The sequence below is a fragment of the Macaca thibetana genome, chromosome 9 (genome assembly GCF_024542745.1).
Source record: "Macaca thibetana thibetana isolate TM-01 chromosome 9, ASM2454274v1, whole genome shotgun sequence".
In the NCBI taxonomy this organism is placed as follows: Eukaryota; Metazoa; Chordata; class Mammalia; order Primates; family Cercopithecidae; genus Macaca; species Macaca thibetana.
This window is the reverse complement of record NC_065586.1, coordinates 74,416,748-74,433,260: the sequence shown is the minus strand read 5'-3', so window position 1 is coordinate 74,433,260 and position 16,513 is coordinate 74,416,748. Positions and strand designations below refer to the sequence as shown.

At 35.6% G+C, this 16,513-nt stretch overlaps 2 protein-coding genes across 7 annotated transcripts in view; one reads left to right on the top strand and one right to left on the bottom strand.

The window, feature by feature from the left end:
• The window catches only part of PHYHIPL (phytanoyl-CoA 2-hydroxylase interacting protein like), a 1,239,789-nt gene extending 1,235,898 nt beyond the window's left edge, over window positions 1-3,891 (top strand). For both annotated transcript variants that reach the window (XM_050803061.1, XM_050803063.1), the window contains one exon: window positions 2,810-3,891. In XM_050803061.1, the coding sequence (XP_050659018.1) occupies window positions 2,810-3,344 (535 nt within the window). In that variant the 3' untranslated portion in view covers window positions 3,345-3,891. The remainder of the gene's footprint in view (window positions 1-2,809) is intronic.
• FAM13C (family with sequence similarity 13 member C) overlaps window positions 3,873-16,513 on the bottom strand; it is a 113,213-nt gene continuing 100,572 nt past the window's right edge. For 4 of the 5 annotated variants that reach the window (XM_050803047.1, XM_050803046.1, XM_050803043.1 and 1 more), the window contains 4 exons: window positions 11,060-11,155; window positions 9,498-9,697; window positions 8,288-8,389; window positions 3,873-5,481 (listed from right to left, as the gene is read on the bottom strand). In XM_050803047.1, the coding sequence (XP_050659004.1) occupies window positions 5,358-5,481; window positions 8,288-8,389; window positions 9,498-9,697; window positions 11,060-11,155 (522 nt within the window). In that variant the 3' untranslated portion in view covers window positions 3,873-5,357. The remainder of the gene's footprint in view (window positions 5,482-8,287; window positions 8,390-9,497; window positions 9,698-11,059; window positions 11,156-16,513) is intronic. The other variant, XM_050803044.1, reaches the window with a different exon arrangement.

Genomic DNA, 16,513 nt, shown 5'->3' with positions numbered 1-16,513 from the left:
TCTCTCTCTGACCTAGACTATGTTAACATAGGCCTAGTGGAAGCCTAAACTCCTACCTCCTCCAAGTAGTAACTGACCCCCCTCCCTACCCTGTCACTGGAGACTGAGTAGGAAACCTGGACTTCTATCCCCATCTGACATCAATGAAGTGACTACCCCATACTCTTCACCCACTGGTAGATAGTCAAGAGGAGTCCTGCTAAAATACTAGATTTAAATCTGATCCAAAATATAATCACATAAAACTTAAAATGCCCAGGATACAAATGGAACTCATGTATCACACCAAGAACCAGGAAAATCTTAACCTGAATGAGAAAAGATGATCAAAGATACCAAAACCAAAATAATGCAGATCTTGGAATTATCTGACAAAAATATTTAAGCAGCCACCATAAAAATAGTTCAACAAGCACACACTAACACACTTAAAACAGATAAAAACAGAAGCAGCAAAGAAATAGAAGATACAAAGAATTAAATGAAAATTTTGGAACATAAAAACACAGTAAGTGAAGTCAAAAGCTGAATAGACTCCATGGATTCCACAGCAGATTCAAGAGGACAAAGAGAAAAAAATAGAAAACTTGAAGATAGAATAGAAATTACCCAAATTGAACAACAGAGATAAAACTCACTGAAAAAAAATATATCAGTCTTATGGACATGTGAGACTATAGCAGAGCTAATATTCATGATGTTAAAGTCAAGAAGGAAAGGAGAAAGAGGGTGGGGCTGAAAAAGTATTCATAGAAATAATAGCCAAAATGTTCCCAAATTTGCCAAATAACATAAACATACAGATTCAAGCTGAGAAAACCCTAAATGGGATAAACCCAAAGAAATCCATGCCAAGATACATTACAAACTGAAAACTGCAGGCCAAAGCGGGGGTGGGGGGGAGCATTGAAAGTGGTGAGATATAAGACACCACTATGTAAGGAAAAATAAAACAATTTGAATGACATCATCATCAGAAACTACCTAGACCAAAAGAAAGTGACATAATATTTTCAAATGCTGAAAGAGCACTGTCAACTGAGAATCCTATATCCAGTGAAAATATCCTTCAATAATAAAAGGGAATTAAGATATGCTCAGATGAAGGAAAACTAAGGGGATTTGTCAACAGCATATCTATCCTAAAAGAAGTTTCTGAAACAGGAAGGAAGGAAATAATAAAAGAAGGAATATTGGAACATCAGAAAGAAAAAAAGAACAGTACCAGTAAAAGTATAGGTCACATCCAGGATAACACACTACATTTATTTATTGTATTTCCGTATTCTCTTAACTGTGACAATTTTTTGGTCTTTCCTTGAATTTGCATTTTTAATAAACTCCCTAGGTGGTTTTCAGGTGGTAGAATTTGAGACCCATTGCTGCTAAATTCAGAGGCTGATCCAGGCATTTCACTGACCCATAAACTCTTTAAGAAGCACGTTGACTGGGGGAACTTTCCCTTACTTGAGTAGTAGCTTGAACTTTGCTTCCCAAGTCATGCTGGTCAGGGACCCAGAAAAAAAAAAAAAGGCACACTTGGGGAATTCTGGAGAGAATTTAACAAAACTACCCCTCATAGAGGTGTAGTCAGGGTTAAGGTAACAAACAGGGGATGCTAAAGTAACCAAGAACTAGCACTAGCAAGAATTGAAAAGTTTTACTCTTCTTGGGAATTAAAGGGAATAGGAATTCATCCAGCAGTAGCAGTAGTCAGAGATACACAGTTATGAAGAACCCAGCCCTGCCAGAACCACAAGGCCCCGAAGCATGGAGGAAATACAGGAAGACACACCCAAAGCTTTACCTCCTACTACTCTATATACTACTCTATATATGCTGGTGCCTCACATTGGTAGAACTGAAATGGAAGGGACCAAGAGATAAGGAACTGAGTGATAGAGTCCCAAGCCATAGTGGAAGACTGTGGTGGAGAATGAATGGATCTGGGGGTGAGGTAAAGGGGGAGTAGCCAGCACTGTTTTAAGCAAAATGCCAGAGAAATAACCTGATTACTGTCCTTGGGTTAAAAAGCCAAAACGAGCTGAGTGTGGTGGCTCATGCCTGTAAGCCCAGCACTTTGGGAAGCCAAGGTGGGCGGATCACAAGGTCAAGAGATCAAACCATCCCAGCCAACATGGTGAAACCCTTTCTGTAGTAAAAGTACAAAAATTAGCTGGGTATGATGGCGCATTCCTGTAGTCCCAGCTACTCTGGAGGCTGAGGCAGGAGAATTGCTTGAACCTGGGAGGCAGAGGTTGCAGTGAACTGAGATTGCGCCACTGCTCTCCAGTCTGGCAACAGAGCGAGACTCTGTCTCAAAAAAAAAAAAAAAAAAAAAAGCCAAAACAAAACACTTGTGCCAGTATAAATGGACAGCACTCATTTTATGACTAAATCTATCATGCGTTAAAGAAACATTCAATATATTTAACTAACAAATAACTTTAGTTCAGTTTTCTCTTCACAAAGCCACTTCTGAAACCTAGTTGGCACCTAATGTATGTGTGATTTTACCAGTAAGGTTTCTAATTCCAGTTTGATTTTTCTGGTGAGGAAATTTACATTATTATGTTAATTTAATACAAAGTCTCCAAGGCTTGTGGCAGATCATCCCTACCTCAAGGTCAAAGCTAGAATTCAGCCATCTATAGGTAATATGTCAAAAGATGCTGTCCCCTTATTCTGATAGTAAGAGGGGTATTCAGGCCTTTAACAGTAGATGTTTGACTTTTAGGCCATTCAAATATATAAATCAGTGGGTTTACCACTATTGTATTAAGCAGTGACCACTTGTTTCCTCTTGCAGAGAACATCATGGGAATGCTATGCAGCCCTCTGTCAAGGATAACAGTGGTAGCCATGGCTCTCCTATCAGTGGAAAACTAGAAGGCATCTTCTTCAGCTGCAGCACTGAATTCAATACTGGAAAGCCACCCCAGGATTCACCTTATGGAAGATACAGGTTTGAGATTGCCGCAGAAAAACTTTTTAACCCCAACACTAACTTATACTTTGGGGACTTCTACTGTATGTACACTGCTTATCATTATGTGATTCTTGTTATTGCTCCTGTGGGATCACCAGGAGATGAATTTTGTAAGCAGCGCCTTCCTCAACTAAATTCTAAGGATAATAAATTTTTGACCTGTACAGAAGAAGATGGGGTGCTGGTTTACCACCATGCCCAGGATGTCATTTTAGAAGTCATTTACACTGACCCTGTGGATCTTTCTCTGGGCACCGTGGCAGAAATCACTGGTCATCAGCTCATGAGTTTGTCTACTGCAAATGCAAAGAAAGATCCCAGCTGCAAAACCTGTAATATCAGTGTTGGACGTTAATGCCCACTTTTCTTATTCTTACTCAGCCCCTTTTCCTCCATTAGGAGCATTGGTCCTGTTGTCCATTTTCATCACCAGATGTTTTCCACTGAAGCATGCACATGCCACTGTCACCAAAAACGAACTACCACTTTCCAAATTCCATTCAGAGCCATTTTAGTGTTTTCCTATTCCCTACCCCTCCCACTACTTTCAATGATGAAATACCCTAAGTTCTCCTTCTGACACTTTATTGCCTAGATGCTGCAATGTTTTTATGTTTCCTTTATGCCAAACATAACAAAACAGTTATATAGACCGCTTTAGCAAAGTACACAATAATGGCTTATAAATGGTGTTTAAATATGCATTCATTTTAATCTACTGAACAAATATTGGGATAACTCCAAACCGCATGAAAGGGTGTAATTGCAGCATGAGTTAAATCTTGAAGCCTAGAATTGTCAGCACTTCCAACTTCTTGTTTGACAGTGTTATTTATGTTATTTATATTAGCTAACAGGAAACAACTACTGTGTTTCAACATAATAAATATAATAGAAAAATATTTTATTTGTATTGTTGTATAAAATATTTACAATCATATAGAATATATAGAGTTACATTTTAATAGCAATTGTGTACATGTCACGAAACCATTTCCCTTATCAAAGATGTAATTTGTAAACCTCAAATAGTTGTGTATCTGTCCTGTTACAAGTAGATGACTTCAATTAAACAAATGTATGAAGGACATTATTCTGATTCATAAAAGTTATAAAATATTAGATAAATACAGAGAAAACAATAAGCCTCTGAAATAGTCTGTTTCTGAAATAGTCAATAGTCTTCCCATCCAAACTATAAGAAAATGTGAATTTCTTCAACATCATACTTAAATGTTACAGAAAATAGAAATACAAACAAGGTTGGTACATGAGGGAAAATGTTGACCTTTTACTTCCTTTTACAAAAATGAAAATAATAAACATGTTTTAGTATAAAATAACACAAAATGATATACACTAAAGTTGATGAAGCAAATAAATATTCTGGCTTCTTTTTCAAGGTATCAGGGCAATTTCCAAACCTTTCATTTTGTACAGAAGGAAGAATAACTACAGCTCATGGGAAATGTTTTGACTTTACAAAGTATAGATGTTGGAACATTAAGAAAAATGTATATTCCCAATGAAAAAATAGTTATATTGTCTTATAGTAAACAAAAAGATTAGCAATAATACTATGGACATATTAGATTATATACTGCAGACACATATCTATCCAAAATACCTATTTTAAATTTTTAATACAATATTTTATTTTAATATAAACATCTGTCAGTTATAGACAAAGATAATAATTCACAAAGTACATGCTATCAGAATGAACTTTGGTAACCAGAAATGTAAAATTTCAAATACCAGATAAAATAATGTGTTATTTTTATAGAGAAATAAAAAAAATAGCAGTAACACAATCTAGGTTATTTTAGGGTACTGAGAGCCTAGCAGACTTAAGGGACAAGGTAGTAAATGTTTTATCACTCAAAAATCCATTAGAAGTTTCAAATAAATTACTTTCTTGCTAGGTACATTCCTTCCTACTTGAAAAGCAGAATTTCTTTTCTTCCTCTGATTGATTTTTAAAAATCATGCTCTTTTCCATACATCAACATAAACAATCTTTGGATACTAAATAAACTTTCCCTAACAAGCATCCTAGCTATGTTATTTAGATTTGATAAAATATTAGACATTTTTTAAAATACTTGTATTGACTATGAGTTTTCTGCTTGGCATGGAGGACACTGAATTTTTTCCCAATTATAAGGCTACCTGTTGTATCCTTCCCCCCATTTAAATCCCTTCTCCTTGTATATAATTAAACTTGCTATTCCTTCTTGAAAACAGCTAATACTACCACTAAAGTGCTTCCATTTTCATTGTGTCAAAACTACTTAGCAAGGATGGCAGAGGAAAATAAACTTTACTTTATATCATGGGTGAAAGTGATCATAACATTTCCTGAACCTCAAATAGTTTTGGCCACATCTTGCTTGCTGATGAGGACCTCTAATAGTCTCAGTTTGGCTTTTATGTGCTTATATTCGTAATACTCATCTGCCATTGGTATCCTATCTTCCTTTTGTGGACTTCTGCAAAACAAAAATACATTTATTAGTTCACAATGAATCAAGTCATTATTAAATATTCTTTTATAATTCATACATGAGAAAGTATACTGTGACAGCTTCCACTTGGTTTTTGCATCATGTCTTCTTTTCCTTCCCTTTCACCTTCATTCACTCCTTCTTCCATGTGTTACTAAACTTCTAAATAACAGTAACCTTTGAAAACTTGAATGTCATAAGTGTTTTGCAAATATGTGGCTAGTGCTTAGACTTACAACAATGGAGTAAGTGAAAAGATCTAAGGAGAAACAAACAAACAAACAAGAAATAGAACTTTCAAGGCATTCTTTGTCCTGTCATTCTTCCGTTATCTGCCACAGCCCTACACCTGTACAAAATGTTCAGCCTTAATAGAGTTGTCAAAAATTTTAACCTGAAAATACTACAGAAATTTCATTATAAAAATCATTTATAAACTTATGGTAACAAGAAAAGCATTCAGGGTCTGTCTTACAAACTTGAAACGTTTCCAGATTGTCTTGTAATTGTAATACCTATCTCTGCTAATATGTAGTAGAACCACTGAGCTGGTCCTTGATTGAAGTAATTTATGAGAGTCTAAATCGTGGTGGTTCTCTTCTGTACACTAATTCTACTAAAGCTAGACATGTAACAATGCATAGATTTTTATACGTATGCGTACATATACTCTTGCTGTTTACTTGGAAGAATAACTTGGTAATATCAGGAGTTAAAACCATTTGCCTTCCCACAAAAATATGTTGTCAAGATACGTTTTCTAAAGGGAATAATTGTGACAGGGTCTCAGAAGACTCTTGTTTTCTTGGTTAATAAGATAGCCAATTGCTTTGAAAACATTTCCACCCAGGACTTTGAAATTCAAGGGGTAGAGGACACAGATATAGTCACCACAATTACAACTGAATATAACCACAAATATTCTCTAACATTAGTATGGCTGAAACCAGGTAAATAGCATATATTTAATGTTTTATCTTTAGCTCCCTTCTATTTTTCTCAGTAATGATAAAGAGATATTTCTATCTCTTACCAAATAAAAAACAAGCTAATCTATACAGATTAAGAATATAGTATCTACTTGTATTTCAACACTATTTGTTGCCCTGCAATTTCTAGTACAGAACTCAAAACAGTATACAAATCCATAGACAGCATTCTTCTTGACTATTGTCTAAAGTATATAACATAAATCCTTTGTCTTCATTCTGTGTTATGAGTCAAACTTATCATAACTGGATGTCTGAATATCACCTTAATTTGTATAAATAGATCTAAGTAAAGAAATTGTCTAATTATTACAGAGAAACATTAATAATCCATTATGTAATTTTGCCTAGTTTTGCATATTCCATTTTGGCTAATAAGAGTGCTTTGACAAGGATGGAAAGTTTTGCCAAGTCTTTCCTGAAGCAGTTTCCCCATTATATAAAACATACTAAAGTGCTTAGCACAGTTCCAAGCTCATAATTATTAATAATAATGTAATATCTATATGATTCTCATGCCTCTTGTATGGCAAATATTACCAAGAATATTTATAGTGCCTTAAACATTTTAGTAATCCATTTGCATGGTTATTTTACCTTACTGATACTTAGGCCTTCCCAATAAAATGTCTTAGATAAACAAAATTAAGGTCCATATTTCCTAGCCACTCAACTGTTTGATTTTAGTTGTAAAAGATCATCACTTGTGCATTTGGTTGAAATATATCACCACAAGGGGGCATACAACTTCATAGCCATATATAGGCTTATCTGAAGTGGGTTTAAGACTCATAGGTGCAGTGGAACACCATACCTAGAACATAACTAACTTCCCTGTATGACAAAAGCATACCAAGTGGCACTGCAGATCCACTAGGCAGAACTAGTAGCACACTGGGAAGTTCTCAAACCCCTTAAGATAGATTCCTGGGTTCAAATTGCTAAAAATATAAATTTATTCAGGGAACTCAAATTTATGAAATGAATGTATGCACATCTTAAAGTGTCATTTCTCATATGTAATGACTGTTTAGATTTAGAATATTTGATAACATCTCCACAAATATTTCCCTGAATGAAAAATTCCCATAGAATACCTTTAATCCAAAAGAGGCAGAGATCAGGAACTTTATAGTGCAAGTCACATATTTATCCAAGGTATAATAATAGCAGACAGTCCAGACAAAGTTACTACTCCAAGGAATGTTTTACAAGGAATGTTACATGAACATTTTATAAAAGAAAAAAGGATGGAAAAGGAAAAATAACAACAAATGCTTTATGTTCTAAATTTATGAGCCACATAACATTTCTCACTAGATTAGTTAACATCACCATAAAGGTAAGTTGGACTTTTGCAATCAACTTGAAAGGAAGATTCCAACTAGAAAATAAGTTGATACATCTGTGTTGGCTGAATGCAAAAAGCTTTTCACTCAGTAGGTCCAGTCCCAAAGAATATCCTGGTAGGCTAAAATGGAAAACCTGCCAGGGACTAAGGTAAGTAGACCACACAATTCATGTATTTATGTTGAGATTTATTGTGCAAAGTTAGAGATTTTTAGAGTTTAACTTTTATTTTTTACAGATTGATGTCATACCTGACAGCTACCATGTCCCATAAAACATCCCTAATATTGGCAATATTAGAATGTTGCATTGGACAAATCCTGAGTCTAAGCCAGTGCGAAAATGATACACATTTTGTAAAAAGTCACCGTTCCTGCAAAAAATTGCAGGTCATTTTTAACAGTAATTCTCTAGGAAGTATTAGCTTTAAAAATCTCTCTGCCCACACGTACCTTCCTGTTTGTTTAAAAAACTGTTCTTCAAATTCTCTTAAGGCTTTCCGCAGTCTCTTCTTGTCAGCCCTAGTTTCTCGGAGATGGTCAAGAAGTACAGGCCTATATAAGGTAGAATATTTGTCATTACTGGGCACTGGCATAATTGAGAGATCATCGTGAGCAGATTTATCTGTTCAGCCAAAAAAGCATACTACGATTGAAAAGTGTTCTGAGCATAAGAGTGTCTTTTGGGTAAATATGACACACATAGAGCCTGACCATAGGCAAGCACATAAGCAGGGAAAATTACCTGATGGAAAAAATATCACAAGATATGGGAAAGGACAGACAAGAAGCAAGCAGATTGATTGAATCCACTGAAAGAACTGGAAAGGGTAACAGCAATATAGATGGATGAGGGAAGGGATATTTTGAAGGAATACTCATCAGCATTTGGTGATAGACTGAAGAGATACAGAGGAACAGCTTTTAAAGAAAATTCTATTCTTAATCTAGAGAAATAAGTGTAGGAATATTAGGAGAATGGCATAACCCCTGTGAATGAAAATAAGACCTAGAAGAAAGCTATAGTTACATTGTGAATTCTACTCACTTCATTCTACCAAGATGAGAGAAAAGTCATACACGCTAGAGCAGGAATGTGGTATACACAAGCAGACCAAACTCATGTATGGTTTCAGAGATTCTGTGAACTTGAAATTATATATGGGCTTTCTCTTAAAACAATTCTGTTGGTTTCAAAAAAGTCCAACACCCCTTGAAAAGTTAGGAATAACTCCTTTAGAATCACCACCAAAAAAAGGGTTTTCTGCTTGCTTTCTCTGATAGACACTTCTGTCAAATTAAATTAAACTAAACTAAATCTCATAATCTGGGCTGTAAGATACAAACCAAAGAAGGCCAGATTATCATGAGGAATGCCAGCTACTGAATAATGATAATAATAATGATGATATTAATGAAAATCCAAATGGCTTCTATCTGAAGGGCCATTTAAGAGACAAAGGGCAAGTCATTTGCTTACTACCAAGTGGATTTCTAGTGGAAAAACTATCTCATCTAAATGTAAGAGTCTAGGATAAAGGCCCTGAGAACTGTTGACCCACCCCTTTGAATCCAGCATTTTCAAAGGCCAGCTCTGCTTCATATGCTGGTATCAGATCAGAAGGAGTTAAGAGGAGACTCTATACTTAGGATTCATACTCACATGGTAGCCTCATGTAAATTAGACATGGAGAGAGCTGGTGGTTTTACTTCTTTCTTTTCATCTGGTAGAAGGGCCCTAACAGGCTCAGTCTCATTAGAGTAGGTGAGGTGGTCACCAACAGGAAGGTGAGATGCTGGATCTGGCAAAGAAGGTTGTTGGCTTCCCTGTGGATGGTCTTCATCAGAGTCCTCTTCCTCCTGCTTATCACAGGCAGAGTTAAAGAAAGTAAGTCACGTAATGCTCAGTGCCTCTTGAGGAAACAAACAAACAAAAAATACGGGAAGGGGAACCATAAATCAATGTCATGAAAACCAGTAGGTGACCCAAATGCCTACTGAGAACTGGGATGGAAGCAACCAAGAAGAGTTCTTCCTCAGTTTCATTAAAAACCTGCAGAAGTTAATGAGCAAAAAGGCAGCAGCCATGCTGGGCTAAAACTTAACTCACCAAGTTCATCTGTGTCTTCTGGGCCAATGAAGGCACAGAGCATTAGGATATGGTCCAGTCTGGACTATACTATCAAGTGGTTCCTCCCTTTCACTCAGACCTTCTGGGCTCCAGCTTAATACTTGTGACATGAGTTAAGATGAGGTGGACTACAGACAACTTTTATCCTCCAGAAATACCCCAAGTCAGGTCCCAGTGAGGACCAACATTCAGATACAGAGGATACCCAGAAAATTGACAAGTTCAGGGGAGAGCTATTGGAAAGCCAAAGCAAAGTGGGGTTACTCCTCAACCTGTTCTGATAATTCTTATCACAACTAGAAGATTCTCTTGCAAGAAATATAAGAACTCTACTACATTTTAAATTATGCTTCCATAATGGGAAAATTCCAAAGACTGAATTATTATTCTCTTAATGTCTTTAAAAATATGGAAGTATAATCCATCTCAAAAAATGTGGAAGTATAATGTACTCAAGCATACTTAAATTTATATTTGTTAATATTTATTCTTTTTTATATTGATATCTTGAACAAGTAACTGTTTTGATATTGATGGAGTAGGATTTGTGATGCTTTTCTAGTTCTGTATTCCCATAAATCATTCTTTACTAAAAGTAGTCTAACTCAATTTCAGTACTTATATTTTCTATTGAAATAAATCTTTTCATATCTTGTATAGTATGGTCAAATGGTACCAAAAACAAATGTTGCATTATATCAAGAATATATTGTTAATTTTCTGATTAAAGGAAAAAATTAACCAACACACAGAACAGAAAGGCTCTGTTTTGTCTAGCTGTGTTACAAATTAGAAAATGCCAAACTGAAATCTATGAATTTCTTTTCACCCAAGCTAATGAAAGCAAATGTTAAAATTGGCTCTAGACATACAAGTACTATATGTTCCTATTTTACAATAGTTCTAATATCAGCCACTGTTAAGTATAGTAATGGGGTTAGAGAAGACCAAATTTTCACTTTTTGAAATGACACCTGGCCTTGTTAGCAGTATATACTGCCATGAAGGGTCTTTTATAACTCTAGTACTACTATGTGACATCATGTTAACTACACATCAGTACAAAGTAACAGCATGCAAGTATCCTGACTTACAATTGTTGGAATAAGGGAAGGCGTTGACAAGATTTGCTTGATAATTCTGTATCGGTCATAAAGCGGCTTTATGAGGTTCTTGTCTTGCTTAGTTACCTGAGAAACATGAAATTATTATTCTTCTCTCAGACAAGAATGAAAACATCAATATTTTTAGCAGACAAAAAGCCTCAAAGTAAAGGATTATAATACTATAATGCAACAGTTATCATGAAAAGGAAAGTCATTTATTATTTATTTATTTATTTATTTAGAGACAGAGTCTCACTCTATCACCCAGGCAGAGTGCAATGGCATGATCCCGGCTCACTGCGACCTCCAAGCAATTCTCTTGCCTCAGCCACCCAAGTAACTGGGACTACAGGCACGCACCACCATGCCTGGCTAATTATTTTGTATTTTTAGTAGATACAGGGTTTCACCATGTTGGCCAGGTTGGTCTCAAACTCCTGACCTCAAGTGATCGGCCTGCCTCGGCCTCCAATTATAGGTGTGAGCCACTGTGCCTAGCCATAAAGTCATTTACAAGATACTGTATGTAGCACATGCCAGTTTTTTCTTGGAAAAGTTTCTTAAAGCATATGTCCAAGTTTAGGAATGTGATTTTTGGAGGAGTCTGAAATGCATACGTGTTAGGGAACCTCTTCCTTAATGACTTTTTCATTCTTAAAAAACCAGTCCAGACATTGATTTTTCTTCTGAAACATATATTTTATCTAGACTTTCCCGATTATATGTAGTCACAAACACCAACGTTGTACAGGTGTTCATCACTACATGCTTGTATTATATACCAGGTTATGACTAGTTGTGATATAAATGAAATTATTTTGGACAAAACATTTAACTTCTCTGAGTCCTCAAGTTCCTACCTATACAAGAAGGAGGTTGGAGTTACCAATATCCTTCCATTAAAAAAATGTATAACCTCTTGATCCACTAATATATTCTATACCCCTCTGCTGTAAGACCCATCCCTAATCACTATTTTCAGTGGATCACATTGTGCATAAAAATTTAAATAGCTTCCTATCTATCTATCTAGCTGTCTATGTATCTGCCTATTTATCCAAAGTGACCAAACTCCTTTGCTTGTATTGGTTTTTTTCCTGCTTTTTATTCTGCATTAATTTTCTGCATGTCTAGTAAACATAGCTTCCTACTCTAGTCCAGTGATATACACTTGGCAAGTAGTTAGAAGGGAATAGTAGAAATAACTCATGGAATAATCACCCAGGCATCTTTTATCAAAGTACACACACCCACACATGCCAGATAGATCTGCCATCCAGATCGGTCTCCCTTGAAAGAAAAGAAAATGTCTCAAACATGTGTTACACTTCCCAGTTATCCTCATGCTCACAACTCCCATCCCAATTGCAAACCATTCTGGCCCGTATTGATCTACCTTTTCTCTCAACTTCTTATCTCATTATCTGAGTCTTAACTGTTTTCTTTGTTTCAGTATTGTCTGCCCAAATAAATGATTCTTGAGGAGAGAGATCGTATCACAAACTTCTTTAAATTCTCACAGTACCCAACACATTCCCATTCCTACTACTAAGCTATCAACACAGGTTTATATGAAAAAAGGACTCTAATTTTTAGCAATCTTCTTTTAAGTCCCATACGCTGTGACCTAACTCTCGCTTCCCTCTATAGAAGCCTGTTAAGTATTGCTTAAATAACCTCAAGATCTTTTCATTTTCTAACCCAATCATTTTTTAAACACTTTTATTCATAATACATCTTTCCATGAAAAAAAAAAACCCAACAAGTTCCCATCAAAATCTATTTCATGGGATTTTAATAGATGACAGAAGAAAAAAATCTCAGTCTGAGTTCAGAAAACATGGAAATAGTGGTTTTTTAATGTAATATCTTACTGGGACTTACAATCCATAGAAAGTATTTCAGAAAATGATGCATTTAAGTAGTATTGGAATCTCTCCATTGCAATTTGATTTTTGTGATTTAATATATTCCCCAGATTCTAGAAAAGCTAAATTTAATTCTAAAAGAAAAAAGTAACCAAAACACATGATAGAATGATGAATGCCATTATAGAAAAGTATCTTCCATAGATGCTGGATAAAAATTTGGGAACACATACAATGTATGCACTGCTTTTTCACTTTGATTCCATTGTCTTCCTCTTAAGATTATTATCAAAGCAATCCCTGAGGAAATGTGAGGGTTCCATACCCTCATGCATAGTAAGTACAAAACACTGTGAAACCTCTAAGTCTACAAGTGCTTATCCTCAGATAGAGGACAGGAAAGCAGATTGCCTGAGGAAGGTTAGTAGTGGGATTATGTGCCAGGAGCTGTTTTCTACTCACAGAAAAGCTATAGGCCTGCAAAGTGATCTTCATAAAGCAAACTGAATCAAGGTAAGCTCTGCAGGATACCCCAAATCTAAGGGGGCAGAAATAGACTTTGCTGTTATTCTTCAGCCACTTTCTGCTAAGAATCAGATCTAATTTTCTCCTCTGAATTCAATGGCTGTCTCTTTCTGAAGTGCATCCTTCCTCCCTAATTCTATAGTTGCTGCTGGCTGTGGTATGCAAGATATATCTATTTTTTTCATTTTTGTTATATGAATGAAGGAAACAAGGTTTCCTTTATGTTTTCGGTTACATGTTGAATAACCTAAAACAGCCAAAGAGAGCTATGAATGTATTGTCATAATTTAAAGATAAATAAAAGGAGATAAACTTTAAAAGATGATTATTCTTCCAGTTTCTCCATTTTTTATAGTATCAGGGGTAAAACTAAGAGGAGGTTGAACAAGACAGGACCATATATAGGACAAAATTTGATATGATTTGTTTATAGCTTGGCAACTTTGCCATATGAAAACTCCTGGCCCCCTATCAGTGATTATTTGAATCATCAAGGTCTGGAAATAAACTGGCTTTCCAAGAGACATAACTGCTACTGAGGGTCAGTCCAAATTAGTTTGTTTCTGGGTCCTGGTCAGAAAGTTGTTTAGGAAAAAGCTGCCATAGCTTCAGCACTTCTACCACCTTGTTTTCCTTTCCCCCATGGGACTGGTGCCATGTATTCCTGCACAGTAAGCCACAGAAATTTATAAATTAAGTCATTACAATTATCCCCATAAATGAGATCTCTCTTAAGGAGAGAAATAAAACTGACATTCTCTTCTCTGGACAGTGAGCAATAGAAATCATGCTTCTTAGCTTTAGGGACTCAAGTCCTGCCAAGATTTTCCTGTCTAAGTATCCCCATCGCCTTATTGAGGGAGGCACTATATGTAAGCAAGTCTGACTGTTTAAATTAAACAGTCAAACAAGATGGAAAGTCAGTACTGGATATTATCATAGAAAGCAATTGCTAAAGATAATGTTTTGGTCAATTTAGATGTCCAAGCCGGGAATTGAAGGTTAATATTTGTCTTGAAACCAGAGGACATGAGTTCAGATAACCAGCTTCAAAACTTATAAACTGTTTTTAACATTACAAAGATGTAATATTTGAACCTCAGTTTCCTCATATGCATAATGATGATCACTTTTAATAAGTTTTATATGTAAATGTTTCTGGATTAATAACACATATACCAAATGTTATTTGAGCTATCAAACTACTTGACTTGATATTAATGTCAATGCTATCCATTAATAAAAAAGAATATCACAGTGCTATTGAATATTTTTTTAAAAAATAAAAGAGAATGATAAGCTATGTCTTGATATAAAAAGCTATCCAGAATATACAAAGTAAAAAGGATGCATAATTGTATAGACTGCTCCCTTTTGTCTAACAGAGGCAAGTTAAGATATATATTGGGGCCAGGCATGGTAGCTCACTTCTGTAATCCCAGCACTTTGGGAGGCTGAGGTGGGAGCATGCCTTAAGGCCAAGAATTTTAGACCAGCCTGGGCAAAAGTGAGAGCTCATCTCTACAAAAAATTAAAATAATCAACCAGGCATGGTGTTGCACACCTGTAGTCCCAGCTACATGAGAGGCCAAGGTGGGAAGATCACTTGAGCTCTGGAGTTTATGGCTGCAGTGAGCTATGGTTGTGCCACTGTACTCCAGCCTGAATGATAAAGTGACACTCTGTCTCTATAAAAAAAAAAAAAAAAAGGAATGTATATTGATAATTTCTTGTATATGTTTTACATAGAAACTCCAAAAAAGACACATAAGACATTAATAACAATAGTTACCTGCTGGGGGTGGGAGATCTCGGAGCTGGAGATGGCAGTTGGTTTTGGAAGTAGTCTTTTTACCATTTTCTGTTATATATTTTCTTTTTGAACTATGTGAGAAAGTATTACCTATTCAATAAATTATTTTTTTAAAAAAGAAGGATAAATAGGAAAGCAGAAAGTTTGATGGGATCTTCCTTTTCATGCCCTTTAAGTCTACTGTCTTTCCAACTAACAACAACCTGCTAATAAGTTATTAATTTTGTATTGATTTTTTCAAGATAAAATGTATACTTTCTAAAAATCTGCTTTCATCCTCAGAGATGCTACAGTTGATGAGAGGCCAGAAGAAGTAACTGTCATTACTCATCCCCTTGGTAATTTGAGCTGTGCACCTGACACCACCTACAGTTCTTAGAAAGGTCAATATTGATATATATGCCAGCACCAGTTCAGTATTTCCAAAGGAAAAGGACATAAAAGACATAAATAGGCACTACAGTTCAGCTCAGGGGATGACTCATTCATTTCCAGTGTACAGCCATGTCCTGTAACCCAGAAGTGATTATCTCTAAAAATCATCCACAGATAAAACAGGAAGAAAATTACTCACTGGCAGTATCTGAACCAACAAGGCAATGCTATAGGATTTATCAGCCTTAGTATGGTCTGTGACTAAATGCCAAATGCAGAAATTATGGAAAGAGTCATAATAAAGTCTCTCTAGAAAAGATGTCATTCTTTATCTTGAAATTTTAATATTTAATGCATTTTCAGCAATAAGGCAAGGACCTCAGATGAAAGTCATATGTCTCTTTGAGTTTAAAGAAACGGGACCTAATGAGATGATCTGAAATGCTACTGAGCTCATTGAGGAGTTAGAAATAACACTAGCTGTATGGGAATACAAAGTTTTCTCTTTGGTTATGCTGTAGCCTCTGGATTCACACTGAGTATAGTGACTGACTAGCTACTACATGGTTTACTATATTAAGCTTTCTCAGTACCAATACTCAGCTTTATGTATTTACATTTTCTATTACAGATGCTCTCTGTTTAAAGGGCCTAACTTTAGCCTACTGAAGAGCTATATTATAGTTATATTTGAGCGGGCTTCTGACACTTATTAAATCAATAGGTCATTAAAAATAATAGAAATGATTGGCATTTATACTAGGTGACATCCATGCATGAGGAGATTTTTCTCTGATCTTCCGACTCTCATTTGCGTATGTCTATTTGATTTACATGTCTCAGTAAGATGACCAACCATCC